The 16,507-nt window shown below is 34.3% G+C and overlaps 1 protein-coding gene across 3 annotated transcripts in view; it reads left to right on the forward strand.

Moving 5' to 3' along the window:
* LOC115232666 (sprT-like domain-containing protein Spartan) overlaps positions 1–11,690 on the forward strand; it is a 36,216-nt gene extending 24,526 nt beyond the window's left edge. For 2 of the 3 annotated variants that reach the window (XM_036514777.1, XM_029802684.2), the window contains 8 exons: positions 2,274–2,327; positions 2,422–2,475; positions 4,540–4,587; positions 5,386–5,433; positions 7,540–7,581; positions 8,575–8,622; positions 9,957–10,121; positions 11,384–11,690. In XM_036514777.1, the coding sequence (XP_036370670.1) occupies positions 2,274–2,327; positions 2,422–2,475; positions 4,540–4,587; positions 5,386–5,433; positions 7,540–7,581; positions 8,575–8,622; positions 9,957–10,117 (455 nt within the window). In that variant the 3' untranslated portion in view covers positions 10,118–10,121; positions 11,384–11,690. The remainder of the gene's footprint in view (positions 1–2,273; positions 2,328–2,421; positions 2,476–4,539; positions 4,588–5,385; positions 5,434–7,539; positions 7,582–8,574; positions 8,623–9,956; positions 10,122–11,383) is intronic. The other variant, XM_036514782.1, reaches the window with a different exon arrangement.
* Positions 11,691–16,507: the final 4,817 nt, after the last annotated feature.

The following is a 16,507-nucleotide window of genomic DNA, read 5'->3' on the forward strand; positions in this document are numbered from 1 at the left end:
TTCTCTTTAAAGTTCTTTCTCTTTAAAGTTCTTTCTCTTTAAAGTTCTTTCTCTTTAAAGTTCTTTCTCTTTAAAGTTCTTTCTCTTTAAAGTTCTTTCTCTTTAAAGTTCTTTCTCTTTAAAGTTCTTTCTCTTTAAAGTTCTTTCTCTTTAAAGTTCTTTCTCTTTAAAGTTCTTTCTTTCTTTCTCTTTAAAGTTCTTTCTCTTTAAAGTTCTTTCTCTTAAAGTTCTTTCTCTTTAAAGTTCTTTCTCTTTAAAGTTCTTCTCTTTAAAGTTCTTTCTCTTTAAAGTTCTTTCTCTTTAAAGTTCTTTCTCTTTAAAGTTCTTTCTCTTTAAAGTTCTTTCTCTTTAAAGTTCTTTCTCTTAAAGTTCTTTCTCTTTAAAGTTCTTTCTCTTTAAAGTTCTTTCTCTTTAAAGTTCTTCTCTTTAAAGTTCTTTCTCTTAAAGTTCTTTCTCTTTAAAGTTCTTTCTCTTTAAAGTTCTTCTCTTTAAAGTTCTTTCTCTTTAAAGTTCTTTCTCTTTAAGTTCTTTCTCTTTAAAGTTCTTTCTCTTTAAAGTTCTTTCTCTTTAAAGTTCTTTCTCTTTAAAGTTCTTTCTCTTTAAAGTTCTTTCTCTTTAAAGTTCTTTCTCTTTAAAGTTCTTTCTCTTTAAGTTCTTTCTCTTTAAAGTTCTTTCTCTTTAAAGTTCTTTCTCTTTAAAGTTCTTTCTCTTAAAGTTCTTTCTCTTTAAAGTTCTTCTCTTTAAAGTTCTTTCTCTTTAAAGTTCTTTCTCTCTTTAAAGTTCTTTCTCTTTAAAGTTCTTTCTCTTTAAAGTTCTTTCTCTTTAAAGTTCTTTCTCTTTAAAGTTCTTTCTCTTTAAAGTTCTTTCTCTTTAAAGTTCTTTCTCTTTAAAGTTCTTTCTCTTAAAGTTCTTTCTCTTTAAAGTTCTTCTCTTTAAAGTTCTTTCTCTTAAAGTTCTTTCTCTTTAAAGTTCTTTCTCTTTAAAGTTCTTTCTCTTTAAAGTTCTTTCTCTTTAAAGTTCTTTCTCTTTAAAGTTCTTTCTCTTTAAAGTTCTTTCTCTTTAAAGTTCTTTCTCTTTAAAGTTTTTCTCTTTAAAGTTCTTTCTCTTTAAAGTTCTTTCTCTTTAAAGTTCTTTCTCTTTAAAGTTCTTTCTCTTTAAAGTTCTTTCTCTTTAAAGTTCTTTCTCTTTAAAGTTCTTTCTCTTTAAAGTTCTTTCTCTTTAAAGTTCTTTCTCTTTAAAGTTCTTTCTCTTTAAAGTTCTTTCTCTTTAAAGTTCTTTCTCTTTAAAGTTCTTTCTCTTTAAAGTTCTTTCTCTTTAAAGTTCTTTCTCTTTAAAGTTCTTTCTCTTTAAAGTTCTTTCTCTTAAAGTTCTTTCTCTTTAAAGTTCTTTCTCTTTAAAGTTCTTTCTCTTTAAAGTTCTTTCTCTTTAAGTTCTTTCTCTTTAAAGTTCTTCTCTTTAAAGTTCTTTCTCTTTAAAGTTCTTTCTCTTTAAAGTTCTTTCTCTTTAAAGTTCGTTCTTTCTCTTTAAAGTTCTTTCTCTTTAAAGTTCTTTCTCTTTAAAGTTTTCTCTTTAAAGTTCTTTCTCTTAAAGTTCTTTCTCTTTAAAGTTCTTTCTCTTTAAAGTTCTTTCTCTTTAAAGTTCTTTCTCTTTAAAGTTCTTTCTCTTTAAAGTTCTTTCTCTTTAAAGTTCTTTCTCTTTAAAGTTCTTTCTCTTTAAAGTTCTTTCTCTTTAAAGTTCTTTCTCTTTAAAGTTCTTTCTCTTTAAAGTTCTTTCTCTTTAAAGTTCTTTCTCTTTAAAGTTCTTTCTCTTTAAAGTTCTTTCTCTTTAAAGTTCTTTCTCTTTAAAGTTCTTCTCTTTAAAGTTCTTTCTCTTTAAAGTTCTTTCTCTTTAAAGTTCTTTCTCTTTAAAGTTCTTTCTCTTTAAAGTTCTTTCTCTTTAAAGTTCTTTCTCTTTAAAGTTCTTTCTCTTTAAAGTTCTTTCTCTTTAAAGTTCTTTCTCTTTAAAGTTCTTTCTCTTAAAGTTCTTTCTCTTTAAAGTTCTTTCTCTTTAAAGTTCTTTCTCTTTAAAGTTCTTTCTCTTTAAAGTTCTTTCTCTTTAAAGTTCTTTCTCTTTAAAGTTCTTTCTCTTTAAAGTTCTTTCTCTTTAAAGTTCTTTCTCTTTAAAGTTCTTTCTCTTTAAAGTTCTTTCTCTTTAAAGTTCTTTCTCTTTAAAATTCTTTCTCTTTAAAATTCTTCCACTTTCTCTCTTCAAAAGTTATGTATTTTCTTTTTCAGTTACTGGAGTCCGTACCGTTGAAGCTGAAACTTCTTTACCATTGGACAAGAAAAGTAAATATTTGATTTAAACGAGCAGATACGAAATATCGATTTAGTTCTCTTTATTCATAATCTATTTTCAAAAATATTTTTTATTTTCTTTTAGCCACTAAATCCACAACTCGGGATAAACCAGCTACATTACTAACGAAAAATACATGTAAGACCATTTTCTTGAAGCTAATTATCAAGGATAAGATTCAATCTGCTTTGTCGTCTTTGTTTTGTAAGTTTTTTCCAGCTAAATTCATAACTCGTGCTAAATTGCTTACACTCAGCGAAATGCAGGCAAAGATAGTTTTATTTGAAATTCTAATGCAAAATTTGTCTTGATGAACTGGAAATCTCGATACTGTGGTTTGTTTCCATTCCTCATGCCTTTACTATTAAGGTTACGTCCACTTGATCGTCGACTTGTTAGAAATGTAGCCAAATTTCCCTCAAGTTGTACCCTGCCGTCTTAGAAAAGGGCGCGTTGAAAAGACAGACTGGTAATATTTTGGTCATAGATCTATTGTCCGAGCTAACCTTGAGCTAAAAGAACATGTAAAGAGTAATTTCCAATGAGATCACTTTTATACGGAAGCTGAATGCATTAGATTCAATCTTTCTGTTCATAACTTGTGCCAAACATTTTAAGGAAAATTTGAAATGTTATTGTAACCTTTTCTCCAAAAGATTTTGAATGCTGATGAGATTTTGAAGGGTTTTTTTTACATGTACGGCACATAGGATTGTGCGAAAATGGAATTTTTGTTACTAATGTAGTCTCAAGTTTTTACTGTAACCTCGAACCGGCCAAATCACTTGTGTGAAATTTGGTAGACGGAAACTGTATGGAAGCCTATTTATGTATAGAAATGTATGTTTACATTCAGACTTCTAGCATGAAGCGTTGAGAAAAAAAAAACGGTGGCGTTTGTTGATAGTCCTTAACGAATCACTTCGTAACTTTGTGCGTTGGAAAAGGGGTGGAATGGAGTAACAATATCTCTAACCCGAGCAATGGTTAGCGACAAGAAAAATATCGATATAAAACAATGTTTTGATACGTATTCGTCCGGTCCATGCTATGCTAGCATAGAAAAACGAACGTGAAATGAAGACTTCGGGCGATATTTAATTTCTATTTAGCGGCTGAAACTCCTGTTACTGCAGCTCAAATTCCTTTGCCATCAACGAACAAGGAAAGTAAATAAGGTTGATTTAAATAAAGCTAATATTCGTGAGTTTCATGAGAAAAAAGGGAGATGACGTATCGATTTAAGTAGTTTAATTTCTTTTTATTCACAATTCAATTTTAAATACTTTTTTAGCGTCGAAAGCTACCGCGACCCGAACGAAATCAGTATCACCACCACCAACTAAAAGTAAAAGTAAAAATCAATTTTTAATTCAATAAAACTAAGAGCATTGTAAAGAGTTATAGGTCGTGCGGTTCGCTTTCTATTTCCTCTTCACATTACCATCAGTGAACAAAAAAGTGAAAATCAATTTTCAACGAAATCAATTGGAAGATGAACGTAGTTGAAATTAACTCTTTTCATAGCTTTCTTTTCATAACTTAGTCACTTATAGTTTATACGTATAAAGATATATAAAAACGTCATGATATACTAGTTAATCTTGCTTTCTAAAGATCTTGGCTGCTGAAACACAGCTGAGAGTGGATCTCATGGAGCAGTTAGTTCCCAGATCGTATCGTACTAACACTTTATCCGGACTAGAAATATTCTCAAATTCCACTAAACAGATGATCACTTGGGGAGGAAGTTTGCCATATATCAGCTGGTGCAGCAGTGCAGAAACCAGGGCTTGCAGGCAGGTTGCGACGCAATAGTAGTGGGCTGTCGAGGGTTTTGTGGGGCATTCATTCTGCAAAGCCTTTGATGCAACAAAGAGGGCTATAAATTTCATTATTGAAGCTGCAAAGATAGCCTCTTGGGGACATTGAATAAAGGGCAGACCAGTGATTTGCTGCAACAGGAATGCAAACTGGGACTTCATCAAACTTGATCAACCCGGGGTGAGTCAACTAGGCGAAGTAAATATTATGTTGAAAGACCCTACCTCCACTTCCCTTTGAAACACAAGAAACATCACTGATGATGCATTCCAAAGCATCTGCGAGACATCTTAAAACTAACATACAAAAATATTCGAAAATATTTGCGTCGTTTAAATGAATGTCTTCAATCAAATAACATTCTTTTTATTTATTTAGCAAAGAAATTGCCTGAAACTTCTAAAAATTCAGCGGCGAAGGAAAAAGGTAAATGAAGTACCAACAACTATAAATAATGAATACTGTTTGAGTAAATTAGTTTACAACCTTTCGCTTCTTCAGAATTTACTTACTTGAGTTCCATTAAACAAAAGAACGTGAGGACTTCACAAGTCTGTCGTTCTATTAATAAAGGATTTATCCGTAAGAGTGTTAAAAGCGACAAATAAACTGAAAATCGTTACTGTGAAGTTCAATAACGGTGAACATGTTTTTGAATTCAGTGAAATTATTTCTCTAAATTTATTCAACCTGTATAGTACAGATATTCTGAAGTTACATGAGGTTTGTATCAAGAACTAATGGACGATAACTGGTATTTTAAGACTAGAGCAACTACTTTTAAAAATAGCAAGAGAAAATGCCAGATTTTAGAGATAGGGTATTGCAGTATGTAGTCGTTGACAACTGCGAATTTCTCCAGTCTTTTTCACGAGCTAGCGAGAAATACAAGCAGAGGCAATTTTTCCAATCTTTTTCACATGCCAGATCAAAAATGCTTTCCCCCTACTCTCAAAAATGCTGTTGAGTAAATACCTCCTTTAAAAAAAAAAAGGCTACTTAATTCTAAACCTAGTTTCCAATTCTAGTCGTCTCCACTTTTGACAAAGTTTAAACGTATTTCAATGATTTTATAGATGGCCCATTTTACAAATTAAGATATGCAGTTATTCCTGAACTGCTTCTACGAAGATAAACGTCACGATAGCTTAATCTTGTTTCCCAAAAAATCTTAAATACATTTAAAGTATAACGGAATAACATTTTTAAACAATTTGTTTTAAGCTAAGAAAACTGAAGCTCCAGCTAAGGTTTCATCAGTGAAGAAAAAACGTGAGTAATTTTACAAAATCAAATGTTATGACCTTTCGATTTTAATGAGTATGCAGCTAGTTTTCAATTCCAATCAACAAAAACACAAAACCTCACAACAGACTTTTTTCCCTTAATTCCTTTCTTTAATGAATTTAATAAAGGTTAAAAGCAACAATCAAAGTTTACTTTCCTAACATTCTGGTCAAATATTGATTTCAAATTCTGGCACAAAGCCAGCAATTTCGGGGCAAGTCGATTACGTTGACCCAATATTTACCTGGTACTCAGAGATCCCAAAAGAATGAAAGGCAAAGTCGATCCCGGCGGAATTTGAACTCAGAACTCGACGAAATGCTAAGTATTTTCATTGGTGTGTTAACGATTCTGCTCGCTGCCTAATTGTCAAATTATTGAAAATAATAAATAGTACAGATGTTGCAGTGGCACTAATTAAAACGAAATTTCTATTTGAAGAATTTTTTTCATTAACGTGAAATGTTTGAAGATACGTTGTCGAGATTGTATGCGCTGTAAAATATTCTTGAATGTCTTCTGATGTCTTAGCGTTGTACATTGTGAAAATCACTCAAAGAAGTAAAATGGCAAATTCTTGAATTTTACTTATAAAAACATTTTCTATCTCCAAAGTTTGAAATACAACAGAAATCCAGCATTTTGGGGTCTGAACTTGAAAATGAGATCCAAGCCGTTTCAAGTCTTTCTAAATGAAGTTCTCTCATTGTTATGCAGGATTACAATTAAAGAAATGTTATTGTAACAGTAACTAAAATGAATATTTTTCCAGCAAAAATATTTTTCACACTTTTTACACACTTCAGCAATTATTTTTGTTCATTTTCATTGTATGTCAAACCTACATTAAATCTTTGTTCTGAGAGTATGTGCTAAGGTGCCAAAGAAAAGTTCTGACTGCGCCTGAGGTGTGATGGCTAACACGGTTCCGAATACACATACAGACGCAACATCTGACGAAGTGTTTCCCACCGCATCTACGGTTGTAGTGGTTAGCTATGCGATTACGATGTCACACCGGCTGTGACAGCCTAATTGAAATTGCGATACTTCTATTCTCCAGTCATACATCACTCATGATCTTGTATACAGGCTTTATATATATACAGTCATTTGGCTGCAGCCATGCTGGGGCACCGCTTTGAATTTTAGTCGAACAAATCGACCCGGGACTTTTGAAAGCTTCGTATTTTATCGATCTTTTTGCCGAACCGCTAAGTTACGAGGGCTTAGACGCACCAATACCGGTTGTCAAGCGATGATGGACACACGGACATACACAGATACGACGGGCTTTCAATTTCCGTCCACCAAATCCACTCACAAGGCTTTGGTCGACTAGAGGCTATAGTAGACATTTGCCCAAGATACCACGCAGTGGGACTGAAAATGAAACCATATGGTTGAGAAGGAAGCTTATCACACAGCCATATGTAAATATACTGCATGAAGAGTAGAACTGATGCTCCCCACTCAGTCCCCACCTCCTCTTTTTTTTTGAAAATGCAATAGTTTGCGTGCTCCATAATTCTATGCCTTGATGTTGGACAACTTCAAACTTTTAAACCATCGAATTAAGCATAGCAATTTCCTTTTTTTTTTTTTCCAACTCTCACAGCCCTATTTAGGAGTGCTTATCCCACTGTTATGAGAAATACTGTGAGTAAAAAAACCTCATTGAGCAGTATTTCCTTTGATTTTTTGCTAGGCGTGTTCTAATTTTCTCTTTACAAAGTATGTACGCTTCTTTGTGAGCAACCATCTTCAATTAAGAATGTTCGATTGCATCTTAAGCTTCGTGTGTGCATATTTCCTTTGTTCTCTAATTAAGGTAGTGCATTGCTGTTGACTTTAACTCACATAGTCTTAAGCTTAGTTTCGAATTCCTATGTTGAGTCCCGCCCCCTCTCTTCAGTTCGCGAATCAATAACAGATACTTATCAAGTTCTCTCCTAACCTCAAATGATTCCCTTCGATTCAATTAAAACTAAATACCCCGTTTCAACTGTATTGATCATAGCGTATTGATTATATTGGTTTTATCTTCTAAAGACTATAGATAACTATAATATTAGAAATTTTAACTTTTAGCCGCTGATTCTTCTTCAAAGACTGCAAAAACTAAGAAAAAGGGTAAGTAAAGATCAATTTCTAACAAAATCAAATTTAACGTGTCTGAAACTTTTTTTTCATGGCGTTATTTGAGTCTTATTGGTCAGTTTGTTACTAAGCCCTCAGCAAATTCATTCGCAGACTCTCAGCCCCTTCTGTTTATATTTCTCACTGGTTTTGATTTTATAAAGTCTCGAGCCAGCTGTCACTCATGAACAAGTATGGCTTAGAAAGAGGTTTCACGCTTTTACTAATTCTTTGAACTGTCTACGCTATTGCGAGCAGACAAGGGCACCCATACGGTTCTTCTGTATTGACACTTAAATATCAATAACTAGAGCTTTTTTACCAAAATCTCTTCCTGCAAATGACTGTCCGATTTATTGAAATGTTGAGATAATACTTGTTCTTCCTGAATAAATCCTTATAGCTAAAGATCATGAAGTGCAATTCAAATCCTGTCTCCTAAAGATTATAACTGCTGACATAGTTACATTTGTCTCCAAACAAGAAATTTTTACGCTACTAAAAATACTGAAACTCCATCTAAAACAAACAAAAAGAAATGGGAGTCGAGATCAATTTGCAGCCAATTTTCCCCGTTAATTTAAAGCAACAAGATCGCAAGGTGGGTCATGTTCTATATTGTCTTGTCACGTTGCTTCTCACTTTATCAATATTGCAGAACGATTACTGTTCTGAAGCTACCAATAGAAGGGGTGAAGAAGACCGACCATCTGAGGCGACACTTTTATGCAGGGTAACACTCGTATATCTACAGTGTAAACCTGTACAGGGTTCGGGGCCTAGCTGTGGCGGCAATCTCAAGGTCTACCCATGCAGTACTTTTACTACGCTACTAGTTGCAAAGGACATAGTGATAAGTTTCCCAAAAAGAGAAACTGCTTTTCCATTCAATCGAAATTTTATTTCTAGATGCTATTTAGGTGATTATTTCTAGATACTCAATGCTAGATATTTTTGATTTTTACCTAGAAATAATTTCCTTTCCAGAATTACCAACAAATGAGAAAACGAAAATGGCTCCTAAATTCCCTGAGAGTAATATTACTTTTTTATATTTAATTTATATTTCGTAGAGTAAGCATAGCAAACTCAATATAATCAATTAGAAGCTGGTCTTTTGTTCAATAACAAGTTTTTCTACAACATAAGGTGGGCAGACAAATCGGCAATTGTTTGTGATGGTTTTAGATGCTCTGCACTAATCATTACGATTCGTTGTGTTGAAATCCCTCAGAAGTCAACTTTGCCTATCGTTCCTTCAAGGTTGATAAAATACCCGTCAAGTACTGAGATCGATATAGAGTAGATAACCCACTTGTCCCACAAATTTCAGATCTCGTGCCAAAGAAATCATGGCAGAACTCAGTATCTGTAAAAATTTATTGCAATATGTTTTACGCTCAAACTCTCACCGAAGTAGTTTATCATTTTGAAGCCGATAGTACTAATCTAAAACAGGCTGCGAACAGGTCTGACACTGCCATTTTGGACCACTCGTTTAGCGTCGCTGATTTGACGCTGCCTTGCTTGCTATGTATTGTCACCGGGACATCATGGCACCGTAAAAACTTACTACTCTAGTTAACAACTAACTTATAATCACTTCTAAACTTTTAGCTTCCTGCTCCACATGTGAGATTGCTGGTGAAATAGTGATGAAATGTGGAAAACAATTTTCTTACAATGGGTTTCTGCAGGTTTTTGACAAAGTAGAACCGAGTTAATTTAAATTTTAACGCTGTGAGCAGAAAAATTAAAGAGAAACAAGATTTATTAGATAACACCTATTACCACAAACACTTCTCCATCTTGCCTCTTTGTATTTCTGTACGTGCGTGTGTGTATTTGCTTCTGTCACTAAAAGAAGCCATTACCAAAATGGATTCGGTGTCCACTCCGCCGTACAAAATAGCCAGCGTCTAAACAGCCGCACTACATCGTTTCATTCGGGAGGTTTGCTTTAAGGGGAAATCTAACGTAAATTCGAACAAAACTTTAATCTTTGCTTCTAATTTGTAATTTTTTCACATGCTACGCCGCGGCACATCAGCAAATAGATTCCAGTCTTTTTGCAAATAAGCCATAGACCAGCGATTAACTTTGTTTGGAGATTATCCGGGTACTTGGTATTAATACGTTACAATTGACAAAATATCGATATCTATCATTTTCAGGGATTCCGAGGTGAGTTGTCTCGGCTGGTCAGTGACATTCAGGTGTTCTTTAACACTCGGCGTCAGTTGAGGAGCTTTCCTTGAACGCTATACCGCAGCAAATTTGACTAAAATATATACACTATGTAAGTGCGACCAATAATGTTCACATTACTTGAACGGTTTTTAATTCGGGACTTAAATTTAATATTTCAGAAACCAAGAAATACAAATGGCAATGTTATGGCCCATGTCAAAACGAGGCTCCAATGTTTGGTCGTGTAGAACGTTTAATTAACAGACCACCAAATACAAGAGAAAAATGGTTTTTGCTTCACGAAAAAAATTGTGGAGGAAGTTTCGTTAGGCTCGATTAAACCGGTAAGTTTAAACTGAACGCTTTTAGTGTGTGTGTGCGTGTGTTTAATGAGCTACTTTCCATAAGTAGTTATTTACAGCTGTTCAACACTAGGTTAGTTTTGATTGATCAAAAGCCTTCCAACCGTGATCGTTCCATCTATTTCAGCTACGGCTACATTATTTTACCTTTTCTAAGACGGGATGATTTAAAAGAATTTGGATCTTTTTCGTTTGACGTACAAAGCGATATTTTTGAAAATATCTACATAATATACTTTTGTATTTTAATTACGAAAAATTTTTTTTGAGGCCTTTTTGTAGCAAGCATTCAGGATAGATTTCTAGTTCGAGAATCCTTTTTCCTCCTTCCCACCAGTCTTAGAGACTAAGTAATGCGTCATGGATACTGTCTTCCTTATCTCTAAAAAGATGAAAAAAATAGAACTCTTTCTGGTGTAGCTTTACTCGATGGGCTACACAGCTCAGTCGTAAGGAGTCCCTCCAGGTCGAGCTGCTGCATCTCCATATTAAAAGCTCGGGTACATTGAACACGTGTTCAGAATGTCACAGGAAATAATCGTAAGACAGATTCTTCAAGCCAACTCTCAGGAGAGCCAAGGAGTGACAAAGAACGAGATAGCTAGATAATATCCATAGTTTTCGTTGGTCACACTTGAGCATCTAGCCAGAAATCAGTTGCTTCTGATAGGACCAGGCTTTTGAAAACTTTATCCCAACATTATCATAGGAATACTGGGCGGGAAAAATTGCTAAATGGGCAGAATTTTAACTTAAAATTGTAATTGCATGCGCGCAATTGTAGACATTTAATGTTGTCCGAGTTACAAAAATTTGATTTCAATCCTTAACTATTCTTGGAATTTGCTTTCTATACACATTGATCGAGTGGCTTATTTTTGGATCAGCTGACAGTTGGAGTTAACTTGGTTGGGATTTTTTTGGCTACAAGTGGAGGAAAGGAATATACAGCCAAGTTTTGAGTACTTTTAGCCCCATTTGTGTACGTGTGCTAGCGAGAACATGAGTGCAAAACAGTGGAAAAGTAAAGTGAACCTTAGCTGCATTCATGCTGAAAATTTTCATGTTCATTCCAACTTCCACGTAACAGATCGGATCGGTTACATGAAAGTCACTCCCCGCCACCGGCTTCTTTTTCTCTGTATAACTGTTACTCACTTGAAGACCAATAATTCAATCAGACCAGTTTTTCTCCATGTTTAAAATTATTTGAAAGGTTTTTTTGTTTTTTTTTTTTCTTCCAGGTTTCACATTTCGCCCATTTTCATTATTCTGAATCGAAGCCTCAAATTTCAGCATCCGTTAAAGACTCGCGAGATAGGTTTTAAACTACTTTTCTTCGGAATTGTTTCGAAATCCTTTTAGATTTGTGAAATCTAAAAGTTTCTAAAATGTCATTCTTGGCTTTTAAAGAACTTTTTGTTTTGTTTTTTTCGTTTTAACAATATTTCTTGTTTTGCATCTACTGTATGATTTGTTTGTTATGACAGCGATATTTCTATATAAAGAGTTACGATTATCTATTTCATAAGATATCCAAAGCGTACCAAATTTCCCGTCAAGAATAAATTGTCTTCTGTCTTTAATTTTTTTGTTAGGAAATTTCATTAAAGCCTGAATGCTCGTTACAGTAACTAATACTACTGTTTTTATTTTTTTACAATTTCATCTGAACAGAACTAATTTTTTTTTCTTTGTCTTCATTTGAATGAAGTCTTAATGTTTTTATATTTGTTTTAAACTTCTACAATAAAATGCGCTTTTATCTGAAATCTCGCAAAAATGTATTAAATGCTGATTGAAAATATTAAACCAAAACATTTAATCTCAAGCATCGTGTTGAGTTTTTAATTTTTATATTTAACAAGTTTACTCTGCAAATAATTAACTAACCTAGATACTAGATAGTTGGTTGATAATTCTTTCACCGGTTCACTGATTGAATTAATATCGATTTAGACGAAGCCGAGCCAAATATGACGTACTTGTCACTAGGACAGATGTAATGAAGTTTATCTTGGACCTATGCCTAAAGTAGTAACCCACACTCCTCTACAAAGTACACTAACAACTGGTTATGTCATTTTGAATGTTTACACCTCTAGTCTCTCGGGTGACTCAAAGTTGACTATACCCCGTCTCCTCTCTCTGCTCTGAGGTGAGATGGTTCGACACCACAAATTGCCAACTTTGATGCGGGGTGGGTGTGGGGGCAGTGCTGCTCTAAGCAAAATGAATGAAATTAGAACTTTGGTCCATGCATTGCAAATTCGACTTAAACATCGAACCAACTAAAACAAGTAGAGATAATGGTACCTGTAATTCAAGCAGCATTCGTGTTGGTGAAATGATCTAGTTTAATTTGAAGTTTTAAGTCCTTATGTTCTAAGGAAATGAGAAGGTAAAACCGTTCATAACAAACACGAAATTTGATTCCTCTTTGCATTTCCATATAGTTGCATTGTTTACTCTATAGACTGACACTCCATCGGTTACGAGGGTTCCAATTGATCTAATCAACGGAACAGCCTGCTCGTGAAATTAACGTGCAAATGGCTGAGCAATCTACAAACACGTGTACCTTTAATATAGATCTTAGGGAGATTCAGCGTGATACAAAATGACAATGCTGGCCCCTTGAATTACAGATTCAACTCCTTTTTGTCAACTCATTGGACTGGAGTAACGTGAAATAGTGTCTTACACAAGGCCACAACATGCCCCCGGGAATCGAACTCTCGACTTTAGGACCATGAACCAAATACCCTAAGCCACGCACCTTCGCACTAGTTTAGATAATACACTCGTAATTATTGAATGTATCGATTTAAGCCTATGTAGGGAATTTCTGTTTTTAAATGTAAAATTAAATATGAAAAATTTAACAATGCAATTATTGACAGTATTAATAAAGCCACAAATGAACGTAGCTTGAGAACATTTTAGAAAGTAGTATATTAATCTTAATATTTGGTCATATGACACGCTTAATATTGATTATATATTTGATGGGTAAATGAAGAAAATTGTCAAAATGATCGTAAATTTTCCAACTGCATAAACCAAAATGAAAATTTAGAGTTGAAGTCGAATGTTCACTGACTGCTGCTCGCCATGCCGTGAACATCTCCACTGAAACTAGTCGTTATTCTGCCTTTCTAAGTAGCTAGCTGTTAAAAATAACTACTGAAAAGGTAGACCAATACATTTACAATTTGCTGTTGAACAGGAAAATATCTGCCAAAGTCTTTCATCAGAAATGTATCTAAAATGTCAGTGCCATCAAAAATGAACTAAAAGGTTCGAGTTTGTGACGTTGCACGTAGAAAACAAATGCACATTTCTCTGAAGAACGGATACTCTTGCATACAAATGAACAATTCATGCATACTAACATTACATATCCAGTGGAGCAAACTAGATTCATATATTTTTCTCTAGTCTTTGCAATGGCCTACATCTTTCTATCGTACAGCAGTTGCAAATAAGCACCATCCTCTTCCACGCAGACTTTTTTTCAACCTGTTTTGAAATTTCTCAGCTTTTCCACATGTACACTAATCAGATGTTCTAAAATATTTCAAATGCCCTGACAGCACCCCTACAAGTAAATGACAGCTGCCTAAGTGTTAAACTTCTCAGGATTTATCGTAGTGTCTTTTCTTAACCTTTAATGCCACTTACACACCTTGCACATCCATAGTTTACACTGAAGAATTCCTAATTTTTTTACGGCTTAGAATTTTTTAATGGGTTTAGTTGTAAGAACTGTCATCAGCTTATGGGTGTTCACATGGGCAAATGACCTGGCCATGATAGACTAAGAAATTTTTTAGTCTTACCTAATGAGCAAAATTCATTGCTGATTGCACCTCTGTACAACATAGCTTGTGCAGAGATTGCAGGCCATTCATCTATCGCTAATTTCCTTAGCAACCCTCAAATTAGTGGAGCCTTATCAAAGACCTTGTAGTATGAGTATTTCTCTCCAGCACAAAATCAACCTGCATCTCATCTAGGCTGTTTTGTTTGTAATGAATTCCATAACTTAATCCTACAGTTTGAAGCCCTCAAGTGTATCTCCTGTTGCCCTTGACTCTCATGGTGCTATGCTAATTATTAGCTTTTACATCTTTATTACCTAATTAATCACACAAGTGACCAATATGTGACCTTGCATTGTTAAGCATCTTGGTGACTTCCTTAAAGACCAGCTGCCTTCATATCCTTAATTGTGCTTGCTACTATACTGTCAACTTCATTGACTGGTCTCTCTGATCAACTTTATAGAGATTCTGTTTCTCCCATGCATTCCCCACATTGACATCTTGTAATAGCACTTTCACACCTTTCTTTTCAATGTCACTAAGAGAAAGTGTCATTTCATACACATTTCCCCCCATTAACATCTCATTTCATTGTAGTACAGTGCCTTGCCATGTGGAACATTATCACATGCCATTGGTAAATCATTTCCTTTTTGCTTCTCTTACTAATTACTAGCTTCTAATTACTTGATATGGTTCGGTTGCCCCTTTCTCTTAGCTTTTATAGCTCTAACTACAGTATTATTCCATCACCATGTTATGTTCTGTCTTGCACATTTATATCTAGTTATTCAGTTTATCTATTTCTCTACTTTTCTCAAATCATCTACATTCAAAATCCACATCCCTTTTTACCATGCAACATTGCATGGTAGATATGTGGGTCCTTTATGTTCTTTCTCTAGAAATTAGCTAATTATCTTTTGCTTCCTTTTGAATGTAATTTTAAAAAACCATTTAGCTTGCAACATTATATATATAAACACCCACTTCAAAGACTGGAAGAGCTTTCTTTGGTTTTTATTTTACATCAAAAAACAGTCACCATAATCTACAATTCACAACTCAAAATAAATTGAAAATACTAGTCCAGGATAAAAAATTGTAAATATACATTTACATTTGACAGATATTTGTCCTCATCTTGTTAACTACTACACCATATGCCCATGGTGTTAACAGCACTGGCTACTTAACCCCAAGATTCAGAGTTCAATTCCAGGTAGTGACCTGAATAGTAATAATATTGGAAATTACCTTAGGAATGAAAACCCAGGTTCGAAATTTCCCCCAAGACACCTGATGAAAGCTGGAAGGTATATCAACAGAAATGTGTTAACAACAAACAAGATGAGGACAAATATCCATCCAAATGTAAATAATTCCTCATCTCTTAAATATAGAACTGTATCAAAAATTAATCTAATCCACTCACAAATCATATCAGCCCACAAAGCTGATACTTAACTTTGGTACTGTTAAGAATCTCTTTTAGATGAAAGATAATTGTCTTGTAACTATTATGCAATGGAATATAAGTTTTAGTTGATGCTAGTTGGATGAACAGGGCAAATGGAAGCAAATAAACTTTCCATGAGTAGAAAACAGGGGAGGGGGTTGGTCAAGTGGGTATAGTCCTACTTGGATACACAAGAACTTCTCACCCATTATGTCATGCTAACCCTATTTCTATGCACATAAATTGTATAGGCATTCATTAATATTTTCCTGGCACATCCAATTAAACATGCAGTTTTGGCTAAAAGGTATACTGCAATAAATTTACAATTAGTTTTTAAAAACTTGCTACTTCGACCGTTTTAATGTTATGCTGTCACAGTTAGCTTCTATTATAGGCAGCTGTGTTTGTACATGTCATTGTCTCTGGATGAACTGAGTGTGCATATCTTTTATTTGCTTCAGTCAATCTGCAGCCATGCATGTGTATATTATATAGCATGAGCTTGGAGCAGGCAGTAGTCTGTTTCTCTCTGCTGCATGTACAATTGATCTTTCCAATAAATTAACCAACGAAGCCACTAAGTGGTTGCATGATCTGCAGAAAACAGCAGTAAAATTATACCTACTCTCAGTTTTTCTCTCCAAAGAGCACATTGGAAATTATAATTCTGAATAAAAGATGGGATAGTCAAAGCTGGAGACCTTTTTGATCATATCTGCTTGATCAGGGCTAACTGGGTTAAACAGCAAGTGTTAAAGAAATGAGACATCGGCTGGATGTAATACAAACCTCATACAGGACATGATCTTTCTGGGGAAATGTCAGTTGGCTATCCAAAAACATTGGTTGCAGCTGACCTGTTAAGATACTGGCTGAAGGGTTGGAAATTCACACCAACAGATGACCCCTATTTCTCTGTATGCAGGTACCATATGGTAGGAATATTTCACTGCTATAGACAACAGTAGCTCCATAAAACATTTTTCATTAATTTAGTACTGAACTCAACATATTGCATAAGTAACTTCGCTGGGTTTCACAAAATTGACATGTGCTACATCATAATTATAATCAATCAC

Source organism: Octopus sinensis, linkage group LG2 (assembly GCF_006345805.1).
Source record: "Octopus sinensis linkage group LG2, ASM634580v1, whole genome shotgun sequence".
NCBI lineage: Eukaryota > Metazoa > Mollusca > Cephalopoda > Octopoda > Octopodidae > Octopus > Octopus sinensis.